Raw genomic sequence first — 17,007 nt, forward strand, 5'->3', positions numbered from 1 at the left:
AAAAGATAATTTGAGTGGTATTTGGGCCAAGCCAAAATGAAGACTTTTATACTGATTGGATTTACTTATATCAGATTTGATATTTTCCTGGAGAATGTTAGATAAAGCCAGTCAAACCTCTGACTCTCCCTTTCCTAGGGTCCTTATAGTGGAAACACTCCTTAACATAATAACTTTTCAGTTGATTAGAATGTTTCAGCTTCCTTAAACTGTCAACCATTTCTGCCTTCATTTGACTTGGTTTGCAGCTTTCCCCAGTATCAGCTCATCAGAATTGGTTGTTTAACGCTTAACTCATCCTTCAAATTACATGTTTTGTTTTTTTCTTGGAATATTTCCGTTGTGAAAAATTTTAAATTTATGAAACTGTTTGAAAGGAAAAGAACAGGGACACCTAGTTGGTTCAGTTGGTAGAGCATATGCCTCTTGATCTCAGGGTTGTTAGTTCCAGTCCTATGTTGGGTAGAGCTTACTTAAAAAAGAAATAAAAGGAAAACAATCACCTATAGCCCCCCCCCCCCCTTTTTTTTTAAAGCAGGCTCTACGCCCAATTTGGGGCTTGAACTCATGACCCGGAGATCAAGGGTTGTATGCTCTACTGACTGAGCCAGCTAGGCTCCCCTGTACACACATGAGTTTTGTTTGTTTGTTTGTTTGTTTTTTAGAGAGAGATTGTGAGTGTGGGAGAGGGCCAAAAGGAGAGAGAGAGAAAGAGAGAATAAGAATTCTAAGCAGGCTTCACGCTCAGTGCAGAGCCCAAGTGCCCCCAACATGACCCTGGGATCATGACCTGAGCAAAAATCTAGAGTTGGATGCTCAACTGACAGCCACCCAGGTGCCCGCCCCAACACACGAGTTTTAATGTGAGCTCAACGTGCTGTAATTTAGGATTCTGTCTTTTCATGTAATGTATTGCAAACAAATTCTTCCTAGGATGTGGTGGCATTACACATCAGATATGAGGATCCACTTCTGTTATTTTTCCACATTCAGTCCATGGCAAAGATTTTGCTTCTGGTATGAGGCGGATGTTGCCCTTGGCAGTACTCTTACGTTGCTTGGGCAGTGTAGGCTTTTGAGACCCAAAGTTTAGTGGGAGAAGATGTAGCGAGATATAGCCTGCTGTATGGAGGTGGCCTGCTTAAGTGCCCCGAGAGCTCAGAGTGGCTACATCTCATCTCCATTAGAACCGTCATTGGCCCCTAAAGATAAATTTTATTCATATAGAAAATGACCACCAATCCATACCCAAAGGTTTGATAAAGAGTTACTTAGGAAAAATATAAATTGTCAGAATGAACTCAAGAACAGGCAGAAAATATAAATATATCAAAGAAAGTACAAATAGATCTTGTCTAGCCTTCCAGATAGGGCCAGAAGTCAATGTCTCAGCTTTTGTTTACTTCTTATGTAGTACTTAAAATTCATAGAAGTTGCAGATTGCAGTTATTCCATTAATCTATTTTTTTAATAACACTACTTTTTTTTTTTTAAGTGTATTTTGAGAGAGAGCAAAAGAGAAAACGAACGTGAGCGGGGGAGGGGCAGAGAGAGGAGAGAAACAGAATCCCAAGCAGGCTCCACACTGACAGTGTGGAGTCCAACTCGGGGCTCGAAAATCTGAACATTTAACCAACTGAGCCAGCCAGGTGCTTCTGTTTATCTGTTTAGTGGCTATATTTTTGTCTTTCCCTAGTGGACAGAGGCTTCATGTGGGCTTATGTCCCTTTTGGTCTTGGCTGTTTTTTTTAAATAGTCTCTCAGCAGATACTTGTTGAATGCATTAGCAAATGATTGAATTTAACCTGGAGAGTAATTGTTTTGGAGTTCTGAGAGGTGCCCCTTATAGGTGAGTCCTTGGTAAGCAGTGTTGAGTGGGGGTCTCCTCACAGTCCTAGAACTACAGGATGCTGCCTAATAGAGGAGGAACCAGTGGAGGACACATCTATGTTAGAATGAGAGCAGGCATGAAAGAAGGCACTGACAGGGTTTCCTGGAGCTTTGTGTTTTGAATAATTCCTGTTTGTCTTTTATGTGTAGTGAGTGATGCTACACTCTGGGCAGACTTTCCCTAAGTTTCATAAATATTTAATTGCCTTTTTCAGGAGAATAAAGGCAGCCCCGCTGATGACTGAAAATGACAAAGCATCCACCTAACAGAAGAGGAATCAGCTTTGAAGTGGGAGCCCAGTTGGAAGCCCGGGACCGATTAAAAAACTGGTACTTTTACATTTTTCTGTTAATTAAATTCCTTCAGTAAAGGATTTTTGCTAGCACTGATAAAGAGGGCTTTTCTTAAGTGTTCTGTAGTTTTTTCCTGCTCCCTGACTCTTGGAAGGTGGAAGGAGACTTAAGCCTAGAGCCGGGGGAATGTCCTTTCTCTTTGGTGCTGGGATCCATCTGTCATGGAGAGCATCCAGTGACTATTTGTTAATACTTGTTTCCCCTTTCTGTGTGTTTGTGTGAAGGAGTTACGGGAAAAAGAAGCATAGATGGCTATAAGGAAGGGACGAATTAATAGTGGCAGCTCTCTTGATCTTGGGTACCTGTCTGGAAGAAGAGAGGAGAGAAAAATCAGGGATGGAAGAATGAAGGAAAGGGATTAGATTGGAATAACTTGTGTGTTGTGAACACCCCATCCTGTTTTCAGAGTATGTGGTATGGTTGAAATTTAACATCACTCTGAAGAGGTGATTAAATTTAGAGACTGAGGGCTTGTAATCCTGACTTGTCATTGGTTTATGACCTCTGACTTGTAATTAGCCTCTTTGAGCATCAGCTTTATCTATAAATGTGTGGGTACTAGTAGTATCAACCTCCAAGTTTTTTTGAGAATCACGTAGTAGAATGTGGGGAAAGACCTTCCTTATCAACTATAAAATGACGGTTGTTGTTGAGGACATCCTAGAATCTGGCCATTTGTTAATGCTTAAGGGAAAGGTGGGGGTTTCAGAACTCAAACCTTTCTTAGTTGTTGTTGTTGTTGTTGTTGTTTTAAAGTTTATTTATTTATAATCTGCACCCAAAATGGGACTCGAACTCATGACCCCGAGATCAAGAGTCACATGCTCCACCAGCTGAACCAGTCACATGCTCCCCTCTCTGAGTTTTTATAAGGAAGAGTGTAGCTCTTTTGGGGAGTTTTCTGAAAATAAGCTGACCAGTTCCTGGGGTGTAGGTAGAGAAGACAGGGGAAAGAGAAGCGAGGAAGTGGCTGGGGCAGAAATGTCTCTGCTGCTTTTTGGGGCTGGAAGAATTGGTATATGAATTACAAACACTTTGAACACCTAGTTGTTGTAAGCTGTTTGTATCATCTATAATTATTTCCCTTTTTGGTTTCTCTTAACACTTTTTAAGGCAGCTTAATCAAGGGAGGGAATTCTTTTTAAATGTGGAAAAAAAGTAAAATATAGAAAAAGTAAAAAGTACATCTAGCTGTAAAATAATCTGTGTACTTGTCACTCAGAATAAATATCAATAAAATACACTAATATATAAAATTTAATAATAAAATTTAACAAATTAGTAAATATCACTCAGAATAAATAAAACATTTTTATTATATTTATGTTTTAAAAGATAAAAGACATAAAACATTTCTTATATAATAGAAGTATATTTTATACCCTTACCAGTTCAGTTCCCCTTCTGTATTCCATGGAGGCAACCAGCATCCCAGACTTATCCTTATCCCAGTTGTATCCTTTCTGTCCACGTTTTTACATTTTTACTATGTATATGTATGCATAAATAATAGAAATATTTTAGGTATTAAAAATTAATATAAGTAGTAGTATATTATTTGTTTCTTTATGTTTTTGTGATTTAGCTATACTGATACATAAGATACTTATCCTATATTTATTTATATTTAATTTTTTTGTACTTTATTAAAACATTTTTTTTAACTTTTTTTTAAATGTTTTTATTTATTTTTGAGACAGAGAGAGGCAGAGCATGAGCAGGGGAGGGGCAGAGAGAGAGAGGGAGACACAGAATCTGAAGTAGGCTCCTGGCTCTGTGCTGTCAGCACAGAGCCCGACGCGGGGCTCGAACTCACAGACTATGAGATCATGACCTGAGCCGAAGCCGGCTGCTTAACCGACTGAGCCACCCAGGCGCCCCTAAAACATTTTTTTTAATGTTTACTTTTGAGAGAGAGAGACGGAGTGTGAGCGGGGGAGGGGCAGAGAGAGAGGGAGACACAGAATCTGAAGCAGACCAGGCTCTGAGCTGTTAGCACAGAGCCTGATGTGGGACTCAAACTCACGAACTGGGAGACCATGACCTGAGCTGAAGTTGGACGCTTAACCAACTGAGCCACCCAGGCACCCCTCATTTTATTTTATTTTATTTTATTTTTATTTATTTATTTCAAGTAAGCTCTAGGCCCATCATGGGGCTTGAACTCATGACCCTGAGATCAAGAGTCTCACACTCTTCTGACTGAGCCAGCCAGGCACCTCAGCAGCACTGTGTTTAAAAAATTTTTTTTTTTTTTCAACGTTTATTTATTTTTGGGACAGAGAGAGACAGAGCATGAACGGGGGAGGGACAGAGAGAGAGGGAGACAGAATCGGAAACAGGCTCCAGGCTCTGAGCCATCAGGCTCTGAGCCATCAGCCCAGAGCCTGACGCGGGGCTCGAACTCACTGACCGTGAGATCGTGACCTGGCTGAAGTCGGACGCTTAACCGACTGCGCCACCCAGGCGCCCCAGCAGCACTGTGTTTAAAGTGAAAAACTGGATGCCTCCCTGGCTCAGTCGGTACAGCATGCAGTTCTTGACCTTGGGGCCATGAGTTTGAGCCCTACATTGGGTGTAGAGATTACTAAAAAGAATAAAAAAAAAATAAACACAGTGCTACTGTGAACATCTCTGTAAATGCCTTTTTGTGTCCATTTGCAAGAATATTTATTGGGCAGTGACTTTTCAAACTTGTTTTATGGCAATTTATAGTAAGAAATATATTTTAAATCCAGGGTAGTAACCATCCGTATACACATATAAATTTCAGGGAAGCAAAATTCTTTAGTAACCTTTCTTAACCTTAGTACATGCATTATACTTTGATGTTTTTCTTCTATGTTGTGTGTTTCCTGACCATATGCACAAATGCTGGTCTAGAATCATTAATTTCATTTTATAATTGAATGGGTCATGAACTACTGTTTGATAAGTCCTACTCCAGTGAATTCGTTGAGTAATATACACATTTTCAGTTTTATTGGAACTTGCAAAATTTATCTCCAAAATGCTTCTACTAAATTGCTCCCACCAGTAGTACATAAAACTTCTTGTTTTTCTACATCCTTATCAATTTTTGCCTTTGACAGACTTTCTGGTTTGTCAGTCTGTTGGTTATAAAACTTTTATTCTTTGTTCCCTGTACTTCTGGTGAAGTTGAGTATTTTCTAATATCTGTGTTTTGTGGCTTGCTCTTGACTATTTTTCTATTGGATTGTTTGTCTTTTCTTAGTGATTTATCAGTATTTTACTAATATGTTATCGATTCCAATTCTTTGTTAGTTTGTATTGCAGAAATCTTCTAGTCTGTAGCTTGTCTTTTCAGCTTACTTCTGATATCTTTCATGGGATGTAATATTCTCTGAAATTCTTCTAAAAGTTTTAAAGGTTTGCTTTTTACATTTTGATCTTTATCTACCTAGAATTAATTTTATGTATGTGATGAACTTGGTCTAATACTCGTTTTTATTCACCATATAAATAATCAGTTGCCCCAACATCTTTTATAGGATAGTCTGTCCTTTCCCCACTGATCTGCAATACTACTTCTATATATCAAATCCCATAACATGGGTCTCTTCTTAGCTCTTTATTTTATTAATTTATATTTACTCTGGTGCTACTAGCAACACATAATCCAATAGATATTGCTTTAAAATAAATCTTTTAAAATTAATTAATTGTGAGAGAGAGAGCGAGTGAGCGAGCACGAATGGGGAAGGGGCAGAGAGGGAGGGGGAAAGAGAGAATTGGTCCAACCAAGCTCCACATTGCCAGTGTAGAGCCCGATGCAGGGCTCAAACCTATGAACCAAACTGTGAGATTATGTCCTGAGCCAAAATCAAGAGTTGGATGTTCAACCGACTGAGCCACCCAGGCGCCCCTAAAGTAAGTCTTGATATCTGTTAAGACAGGTTTTGCCTTTTTGTGCTTTATTTTCTTTGTTGTATTCTTAGACCTTTACTCTTATTTTTTAAACAGTTGAGGTATAATTGACAGTCAGTGTTACATTAGTTTCAGGTGTAGACATTTGCTTTTAACATGAATAGCTGTATTTGTGTAGTTTCTTAAAAACTGTTGTAGTTTTACAATAAATTGCATTGGATTTATAATTAATTTGGGGGAATTAACATCTTTATGATAGAGTTTTTACTTATGAAAATATTATTTTTTTGTATTTATTCACATTTTCTTTTATGAACTTGTTTTATAACCTCCATTTTGCATATTATCTGTTAGACTTATTCCTAAGTACCTTCTAGTTTTTGTTGGTTCTGTGAATGGATCTTTTTATATTATATCTTTTCTTTGGTTATTGGTGGTGTGTAGTAATGCTGTTGAGTTTTTATTGTTGTTGACCAAATTCAGTGTGTGGACTTTACTGAGATAGCTCAAAAACAATTGCTAAAAAAAAGATTTATGACATTTATGATATTGTTGGATATTTGAACATTGATTAATGATATTAAAGGATCATTGTTAACTTTTGTAGGTATGGAAATGATATAGCTATGTTTTTAAAAAGTCCTCATTTTTTAGAGATTATATACTGGCATATTAATGACTACAATGAGGTGTTGTCTGGGACTTGCTTCAAAGGAAATAGGAAATGAGGAAAAGATGGAGAATGGGGAAAGCAAAAGTGGCAGTGAGTGATGGGTATGTGAGGGTTTATTGCTGTTGAGTTTTATATACTAATCTTGTATCTAGAAACCTTGCTGCATTTTCGTATTTGTCCTACTAGTTCTTTTAAATTTTATTATTATTTAAAAAATATTTATTTTGAGAGAGAGAAAGAGAGAGACATTCCCAAGCAGGTTCTGCGCTGTCAGTGCTGAGTCTGACATGGGGCTCAATCTCAGGTACCTGAGAGGTCGTGATCTTATGACCTGAGCTGAAATCAAGAGTCAGATGCTTAACCAACTGGGCCACCCAGGCGCCCCTTGACCATATGCATTTTTGTCTCTTCAGTCTGTTAGTATGGTATATGACATTAGTAGAGTTTCTAAGCTTGAACGATTCTTTTTTTTTCCTTCCAAGATTTTATTTAAATTCAAGGTAGTTAACGAATAGTGTAGTATTGGTTTTAGGAGTAGAATTTAGTGATTCATTACTTAATATAATACCCAGTGCTCATCACAAGTGCCCTCCTTAATGTCCATTGCATTTAGCCCATTCCCCCACCCACCTCCCCTCCAGCAACCCTCAGTTTGTTCTCTATAGTTAAGAGTCTGTTAGGTTTGTCTCCTTCTCTGTTTTTATCTTACTTTATTTTTCCTTCCCTTCTCATATGTTCATCTATTTTGTTTCTTAAATTCCACATATGAGTGAAATCATATATTTATCTTTCTCTGACTTTTTTTGCTTAGTATGATATACTCTAGTTTCATCCATGTCGTTGCAAATGGCAAAATTTCATTCTTTTTGATGGCTGAGTAATATTCAATTGTATACATGTATGTGTGTAAATATATATACATGTATATATTATGTGTGTGTATAATCTATATACATACACACCACATCTTCATTATCTGTTCATCAGTTGATGGACATTTGGGCTCTTTCCATAATTTGGCTATTGTTGATAGTGTAATGTTGAATAAGTCTTGACTATGTTCCTGGATAAATCCTATTAGATCATTTATATAATAAATTATATAAACGTTTGCTAATATTTTATTTGAGATTTTCATATCCATGTTCACTAGTACTTTTGGTTTTGATCTTTTCTTGCCCTATCCTTGTCTAGTTTCAGTGTGTTATAGAAATCTTAGAAAATGAGGTAGTTTTTTATTTATTTCCTCTGGAAAAGTCTCTTGAAGCTCTGCTAAATCTTGCTAATACCCTTTTTTGCAAAAATAAAAAAAAATTTTTTTTGAGAGAGAAAGAGTGGGCAAGAGTGCAGGGAAAGGGCAGAGGGAGAGGGAGAGATCGAATCTTAAGCGGGTTCCTCGCTCAGCACGCAGCTCAATCTCATGACCTTGAGATTATGACCTGAGCCGAAATCAGGAGTCAGACACTTAACCAACTGAGTGAGCTTTACAGGTGCCCTTGAAAATAAATTTTAGACTCTCAAATCAAATACTTTAATAGTTACTGTTCTGCTGTGTTCTTTTTCTTGAGTAAATTATGTCAATTTTATTTATGCTTATGTCATATCTTTTTCAAGTATGTTAGCAATATAACACTATTTATATAATAAATAGTAAGTAACATAGGAGAAAGTTACTTGTAAATCTACCATCCTAACTACTTAGTCTTTTCTGTAATTGCTTATGTATGAAATAGGTATGACCACGGGGTGCCTGGCTGGCTTAGTTGGTAGAGCATACAACTCTTGATCTCGTGGTCATGAGTTCAAGTCCCATGGTGGGTGTAGTGATTACTTAAAAAAAATTCTGTTAAAATAAAATAGGCATGATCAGTGTGTACATAAGACTTCTGTACTTTTACTTTTTTAGTCATTATGAAAGCATAATACAGTAGATACTTGTTCTCTTAAGTGGGTAAACAATATTTCAGATTGTTATTCTACCTGTGTAGAACTTTTTGCTTCCAATTTTTTTTCACATTTCCACAGAAAGTGGTGTATTGCCTTTAGAACAAAATAAGATACTTTCAGAACTTTTTTTAGTGGGGGCACCTGGGTGGCTTAGTCGGTTGAGTGTCCGACTTCAGCTCAGGTCATGATCTTGCGGTTTGTGAGGTTGAGCCCCGTGTCGGGCTCTGTGCTGACAGCTCACAGCCTGGAGCCTGCTTCAGATTCTGCGTCTCCCTGTCTCTCTGCCCCTCCCATGCTCATGCTCTGTCTCTCTCTGTCTCTCAATAATAAATAAACATTAAAAAAAATTAAAAAAAAAAAAGCTTTTGTTAGTGAAGAAAAACCGTTAGAAATTGAAAACTTTTCTAAAATATTATTTGGCAGCTGATCAAGTAGGCCCTTTAACTTAGCAAACTTACTACCTGCAACTGTGTGGAGCCCAAGCTGTCCGATTAGATACAGCTAACTGCTTAGAAGTGTGGCTTGCGCTTGTGGCCAGAGTACCAGCTATCACGTCTGACCTCCTTGGCCTTGACACCAGTAGTACTTTTTCTCCAGCACCCACTCACAGCTCTTCCTCACCACCCCCTGCCTCGCAGCCCTGTACAGGACCCTGTTGAGGTGTGTTTGTTAGGTGTTGCCTATGGGGCAGGCAGGGGGCCAGGCTACTTTGGGGGCAACAGAGGCCAGGATCAGCTCCTGAGAGCCTGGCACTATCCAAGGAGAGCCAGAGGCCCCACTGCCAGTGCTGCCACTTCAAACCTTCGTCTGGCTGTGGGGCCACTATGCCTGGTGTAGAGCAGGTGGGGGGCTCCCAGCAACTACAGATGTCTGAGGTAGGAAAACAAGGCTGCCAGCTTGTGGCAGCCCCAACAGTGATCCTCAAGGGCTGATCTTGGCCTCCAACCCTGGCTGAGGAGAAAAGGGACCACCCATTGTCCCATAGGAGAGAGGCCCTCCAACTTTTTTTACTTATTTACTCACTTCTGTGGTAATTTAGCAAACTATCTCAGGCAGTGAATAGAATGCTGTCCTACCCACTTTTACTCTAGTTAGGGGAACAGGATCTTGTCAAGGGGATAGAGGGACCTCCTTGTGGCTAGAGTGGTCTGTTTTTAGAGTGGAATGTGGATGGGGCTAAGGGAAGGGATGTGTATAGGCCCAGGGGAGGATGAGCTATGCTCTGCCTGGGGAGTTGGGAAAGCCTTCTCGGAAAAGGTGAGAGTGGAGCCATAAATAAAGCTGCAGTGAACATTTGGGCAAAAGCAGAGTTTTTTCAGAGGGGTAGGATATCCGGTCATAGAATCAGTTCTAAGGATTGAATGGTTAGGTCCCTTTGAGTGCAGGTCACTGTACCAAGAAATCCAGTTGTCCTTGAGTCACATTCAGGTAAATTTGCTACCTCGAATGCCTTTTTCAAACAAATATAGCAAATCAACAGCCCAGCCTGTGAACTTAAAGTTGTAAGCATTTCTACAAATGTTTTTAAGCTCTTATCTGGTGTACTGACAAATGATTATAACTGAGGGTGAAGAGATGTGGATTAGAGTCTCATATACTCTAATTACTTGGGTTTACTCGGTCAAGTTACTTTACCTCTCCGAGTCTCAGTTTCCATGTAGGCAAAATGGGGAATTATAATTGGATTATGTGGATTAGATAGGATTATTCCTGTGGGAGCATTTTGTATTCATTGCCAGGAAAATACAGCTACTAGTTTTCTTCTTAATCATGTCTACTATAAAAATGAAAACATTATGGCCAGTTTGTAAGAAGTTTTAGGACCAAAAGTATATAAACTTAACATTTATAGTCCTGTATCCACTTCATGGATTATCTAGTTTAATTTTCCAGTTAACAGTACCATGAGGTATGGGTGCTGTCATTTACCTTATTTTAAAAGTAAGACAAAGGGGGCTCAGAGAGGTAATGTTATTTGCTTAAGGTCACACAGGATTAGGACTGGGATTTGAACCCAGATAGACTGAGTTCATGGCTTCTCTGAAAAACCCAAATTCTCTGGAGTGTTTAATGTTAGACTCCTAAATTCTATTTATTTATTTATTTATTTATTTATTTATTTATTCATTCATTCATTCATTCATTCAGTCTCCTGACTCCTGTTTCCATTATCAGAAACAAATTCTGATAATGTTCATTTGAATTCCTAATGCAGAGGACTGGACATTTGTTTGACTCTGAATGCTTTGAGAAATAATGGAGGAGGGACGCCTGGATGGCTCAGTGGTTAAAATGTCCGACTCTTGATTTCTGCTCAGGTCATGATCTCAGGGTTCCTGAGATTGAGCCCTGAGTTGGGCTCAGTGCTGACAGTGCGGCACCTGCTTGGATTCTCTCTCTCCCTCTCTCTCTGTCCCTCCCCTGCTCACACTGTCTCTCTTTCTCTCCAAATGAATAAATAAACCTTAAAAAAAAAAAAAATAACAGAGGATTTGTGGCCCCTGGTGGCTGGTTCAGTTGGTAGAGCATGCGATTTTTCTTCATCTTGGGGTTGTTTGACCCCCATTATGGGTGTAGAGATCATTTAAAAAGAAATAAAGAGGCAGTGACTTAAAAAATAATAATGGAGGATTTGTTTTATTATCTTTATTATTTATTATCTTTGTTATTTATTTATCTTTAGAAGTGGTGGTGTTTTTACCCTGATAAATGATTTGTTTATATTACAATAAGTAGTATATCTGCAGGGCAGAGCCACATGTTGGATGTGTGTTTTTAGTACATTGGGATAAGATGCGGTAGTGGGATTAGGGTCTAACTCTTCATCACTTACTTCCTTTTGATTTTTAACTTCTGAATCCTTGGATTTTTTGTTCTTATTTTGAAGAGACTAAAGTAAATGAGTGTCAGCTTTTTTATTATGAAAATTTTCAAACATAATGAAAAATTGAAAGAACAGTGAGATAAGCACTATACCTTCCACTTGTATTTACTAATTGTTAACATGTAGCCAATTTGATTCATACACTTTTTATAATTTTATTAATCATGATTAGTAATAATTCCATAATATTTAGTGTCTAGACCATATTCAGATTTTCCTATTGTCCCAAGAATGTCATTTTTCAAGGTTTCTTTATTTTAGAGAAAGAGAGCATGAGTTGGGGAAAGGGGCAGGGGGGACAGAGAGAGAGAGAATCCCAAGCAGGCTCCACGCTTAGCTCAGAGCCTGACACAGGGCTCAATCCCACAACCCTGGAATCAGAACCTGAGCCGAAATCAAGAGTTGGATGCTCAACTGACTGAGCCACCCAGACACCAAGAATTTTTTTTTTAATTTTTTTTTAATGTTTACTTATTTTTGAGACAGAGAGAGACAGAGCGTGAACAGGGGAGGGGCAGAGAGAGAGGGAGACACAGAATCTGAAACAGGCTCCAGGCTCTGAGCTGTCAGCACAGAGCCCGACGCGGGGCTCGAACTCACAGACCGTGAGATCATGACCTGAGCTGAAGTCGGACGCTTAACCGACCGAGCCACCCAGGCACCCCAAGAATGTTGTTTTTAGAAATCGAGGTTTACTCAATCAAGATTGGCACATTACATTTTTTTAACATTTTAAAAAAAGTTTATTAATTTTAGGAGAGAGAGAGAGAGAGAGTGTGTGTGTGTGTGTGTGTGTGTGTGTGTGAGAGGTGGGGAGAAGCAGAGAGAGAGAGGGAGAATCACAAGCAGGATCTGTATTGTCAGGGCAGAGCCTGATGTGGGGCTTGACCTCATGAACTGTGAGATCATGACCTGAGCTGAAGTCAAGAGTTGAACGTTTAACAGACTGAGCCATCCAGGTACCCCCATTTTTTTTTAAAGATTTTATTTTTAAGTAATCTCTGCACCCAATGTGGGGCTCAAACTTACACCCTGAGATCAAGAGTTGCATGCTCTTCCGACCGAGCTAGCCAGGCACCCCTACGTTTTTGGTTTTATGTCTCTTTAGTTGCTTTTATTCCATAATAATCCTTCACCCCTTTCCTAATCCCTCCCCCACCATGGCATTATTTATTTATTTTTTAAGAGACCTGAACAGTTTCGTAGAATATTCCATATGTGGGGTTGGTCACATTGTTTTCTCATGTTGAATTCAGCTTGATTCATGTATTCTCTTATACTTCCTGTAAACTGGAAGTTAGATCTAGACAAAAGAGTAAACATTTTTTTGCAGTGTTTCAGTGGTAATGATGTGTGTTTCATATTGTATCACATCAGGGGACACACAAAACTGGGTTGTCCCACTGTTCCATGTGGTGACTGCCATCCCTCACCATTTTAAAGGTACATGTTTCTCTGTGAAAGTAGTAAGCAATTTGTGGGGATGCTTTGGTATGTTTCAATATCCTGTTACCCCACACCCTTTACCTAATGATTTCAGCATCCATTGATAATCCTTACCTGAGTAAGTTATTACACTGGCAGTGGAAGAATAATGATTTTCTACCTCTGTCATTCCCTTTATGTTTTGTGTTTTATTGGTTGACATTCTCCTGCAAGAAGAACTTTTCTTTTTTCTTTTTTCATTGTTAAGAATCACCAAGACTGAGATTATTTAGTGTGGTGTTGTAGTCAGTTACATTCATTATTCTCTTTGGTGCTAAAATTATCCGAGAGTTAGCCAGTGGGAGGCCTTTTAACTGGGTTCTTTGTACTTTCGACACACTCCTATTAGTCCTCGAAGTATTTTCTTATTTTCTGGTACTGCTAGAAGCCCCAGATTTATCTTGCACATGCCCCGATCCAGACCCTGGACTCTGCCATTTCTCCAAGGAGTCCTAATTCCTTTCAGTTGGAAGTAGTATTTAGAAATTAAGCTTTGGACATTGGGTGTGTTTATTCCCGCTACAATGTTACTGCTTTTTGGCCTTTTCAGTGGATGAAGCTAAGAAATAAAATTTTTGAAAAATTGTGAGTTCATTTTGGTATTTCCAATTTAAATTTAATATTTGGTAATTTATATTTTGATTTTTCTTTTTGCCTTTTTTCTCTTACATTGAAAATTTTTATTTCTTTTTTTTTAAGGTTTTATTTTTTAAGTAATCTCTATGCCCAGTGTGGGGCTTGAACTCACAAGCCCGAGATCCGAAGTCACATGCTCATAAGGAACACCTAACGAATTCTCTTATGCTATGCTTTTGCCAGTCTATAATTATTTGATTTGATTATTTTTTATTTTTTATTTTTGTTCTTTTAAAAGTTTTTTACAAATTTATTTTGAGGAGGGGAGGGGCAGAGAGAAAGAGGGAGAGAGGGAGAATCCCAAGCAGGGTCTGTACCATGGCCAGTGTGCAGAGCCCAACTTGGGGCTCAAACCCATGAAACCACGAGATCATGACCTGAGCTGAAATCAAGAGCTGGATGCTCAACCAGTTGAGCCACCCAGGCACCCTTCTTTAAGACTTTATTTTATTTTTACTTATTTATTTTAAAAAAACTTTAATATTTATTTATTTTGAGACAGAGAAAATGTATGCACACATGCGAGTGGGTGAGTGGCAGAGAGAAAGGAGAGAGAGAATCCCAAGCAGGTTCCTCACTGATAGCATGGAGCCCAATATGGGGCTCGATCTCATGAACTGTGAGATTATGACCTGAGCCCAAACCAAGAGTTGGATGCTTAACTGGCTGAGCCACCCAGGCGCCTCAGAGAAATTATTTATTTAATTAAAAAAATCATTTTTTTAATGTTTATTTTTGAGAGAGAGAGAGAGAGAGAGAGAGAGAGAGACTGAGCGTGAGTCGGGGAGGAGCAGAGAGAGGGAGACACAGAAGCTGAAACAGGCTCCAGGCTCTGAGCTGTCAGCACAGAGCCCGATGCAGGGCTTGAACCCACAGACCGTGAGATCATGACCTGAGCCAAAGTTGGACGCTTAACTGACTGAGCCACCCAGGTGCCCCTAATTTTTTTTATTTTTAATTAGTTTTGAGAGAGAGAGAGAGCATGAATGGGTGATGGGGGGAAAGAGAGAGGGAACCCTGGGCACCCCGAGAAATTTTTTTAATATTGTAGAATTAGATAGTTATGTGAAGGACTGACCATGCCAGGCTCTCCATATGCAGCTTCTCCATTAAATCTCAGGAAGCTATGTTGTTATGTTGTTTATTGTTTCAATTTTATAAATGAAGGAAGAAACCAAGGCTCACAGAGGTAAGTCCTTTGTTCCTAATTTCACAGCTGGTGACTGGTGGAGCTAGGATTGAACCCCTGTTGATCTGACTCCAAAGCCTGGGTATGCCTCCTAGGTGATTCCTTTCCCTAGTGATATTTTCCTGAGTGCTCTTCCATGTTTTCTGAATTTGCTGCTAGGTTGCCAAAAAACAAAAAAGACATGAAAAGGGTTAAAGTATTTTTCGAACCTCATGTGACAGTAGATGTGTAGGGAGATACAAATGTGATCCAGAGTGGGTGAGAGGTCTTTCTTGATTAATGCTGTGATATTTTTAATAGGTCTGTATCTTTGATTTATTTGATCTGAAATGCTTATACAGAAGCCTAGTTTCTCTCTTGTCTACTACACATATTATACTTCTGTTAAACAACAGTAGTAATGGCAGCTAACATTTGTCAGAGGTTTGCTTTGTGTCAGGTATGATGCTAATTGCCTTAATTGCTTAGGCAAGCCCATTTAGAACTGAAGCTCAGAAGTAAAATGACTTGCCCAAGATCACAGATTAATCACTGATGAATCTGAGACTTAACCTGTTTTTTAAAAAAATGTTTATTTATTGGGGTGCCTGGGTGGCTCAGTTTAAGTGTCTGACTTTGGCTCAGGTCAGGATCTCACAGTCTGTGGGTTTGAGCCACATGTCCGGCTCTGTGCTGACAGCTCAGAGCCTAGAGCCTGGTTCAGATTCTGTCTCCATCTCTCTCTGCCCCTCTGCCACTTGCGCGCTCTCTCTCTCAATAATAAATAAGAGAGAGAGAGAAAGGTAGAGGGGCAGAGAGAGGGAGAGAAAAAGAATCCCAAGCAGGCTCCACACTGTCAGCACAGAGCCGGACGCGGGGCTTGATCCCACAAACTGTGAGATTATGACCTGAGCCTAAATCAAGAGTTGGATACCCAACCTACTGAGCTACCCAAGCGCCCCTAACTTGGTTGTGTTAGACAACTGTTTTATGTATCTTACCAGAAATCATTTGTAAATCATCTAAGCCAGTTTTTCTTAAATTCTAGGGTCCCAAAGAAATCATAGATTTAGGATTTTTATTATTTAGGGAGGGGAATTTGTAAAATAAAGATTTAGATTTTCCATGGAGGTTGTTACTTCTTAAAAAAGTTTATCTCACCAAACAGGCTGTGGAGTACTGATAAGAATTCATCTTCTAATTTTGGACCTACCACTTTGGGACACACTTTCCAGATATCCATTTCCTACTCTCTGGATGGCATAATCCTGCCTGCCTCTTTACCTTGTGCAGATGAACTGACTTAAGATGTGAGAGGCTTCAGTCTCCTAGCAGTGATGTTCGGTGGATAGAACAGAAACTGCTAGTTCTGCCACCCTCCGCCTTTTTCCTATCATCTATCAGGAGCACACCATCTGCCTTGAACAGTAGGCCTCGCCTTCTCTGTTCTACCCAGAACATGGTGAAAAACTCCTTCTGTCTGTTGCTTTCCTAACTCTTTGGCACGTTTCCACTGCTTTGTTTCCATTTAAGTTGATCATGGTCTCTTTCCATTTTTTTGTACAAAGGATTTTAAAATCTGAGTTTCATTGTGTCCTTAGCTCTTGTCTCACTTTTTTTTTTTAATTATATTTAAGCACTGGGGTGCTTGGGTGGCTTACTTGGTTAAGCATCTGACTCTTGATTTTGGCTCAGGTCATGATCTTACGGTTTGTGGGATCGAGCCCCACATCAGCACAGATCCCATTTGAAATTTTCTGTCTTCCTTTCTTCTCTGCCTCTCCCCTGCTCTCTTTCAAAATAAATAAATAAAAAAGATTATATTAGAATTATTTGCACTGATCAAGTCTGAGTTTCTGGTTCTTATCTCTTCACTTCTTGTACCATCTTTTTTTTTTTTTTTGGTACATCCTTTTTTTAAATGTTTATTAATTTTGAGAGAGAGGCACATGCAGGGGAAGGGCAGAGAGAGAGGAGAGAGAGTGAATCCCAAGCAGGCTCCACACTGTCAGCAGAAAGCCCAATGGCAGGGTTTGAACTCTGGAACCATGAGATCATGACCTGAGCCGAAAGAGTCAGTTG

The 17,007-nt window shown here is 39.1% G+C and overlaps 1 protein-coding gene and 1 non-coding gene across 4 annotated transcripts in view; one reads left to right on the top strand and one right to left on the bottom strand.

Moving 5' to 3' along the window:
- Positions 1–17,007, top strand: part of PHF20 (PHD finger protein 20) — a 147,247-nt gene that overhangs the window by 20,257 nt on the left and 109,983 nt on the right. For all 3 annotated transcript variants that reach the window (XM_060616764.3, XM_060616780.3, XM_060616772.3), the window contains exon 2: positions 2,106–2,220. In XM_060616764.3, coding sequence (XP_060472747.1) covers positions 2,138–2,220 — 83 coding nt within the window. In that variant the 5' untranslated portion in view covers positions 2,106–2,137. The remainder of the gene's footprint in view (positions 1–2,105; positions 2,221–17,007) is intronic.
- LOC132672821 (small Cajal body-specific RNA 20) lies at positions 9,617–9,747 on the bottom strand. The gene has a single exon (XR_009607713.1).

The sequence above is a fragment of the Panthera onca genome, chromosome A3, assembly GCF_046562875.1.
Source record: "Panthera onca isolate mPanOnc1 chromosome A3, mPanOnc1 haplotype 2, whole genome shotgun sequence".
Classification (NCBI taxonomy): Eukaryota; Metazoa; Chordata; class Mammalia; order Carnivora; family Felidae; genus Panthera; species Panthera onca.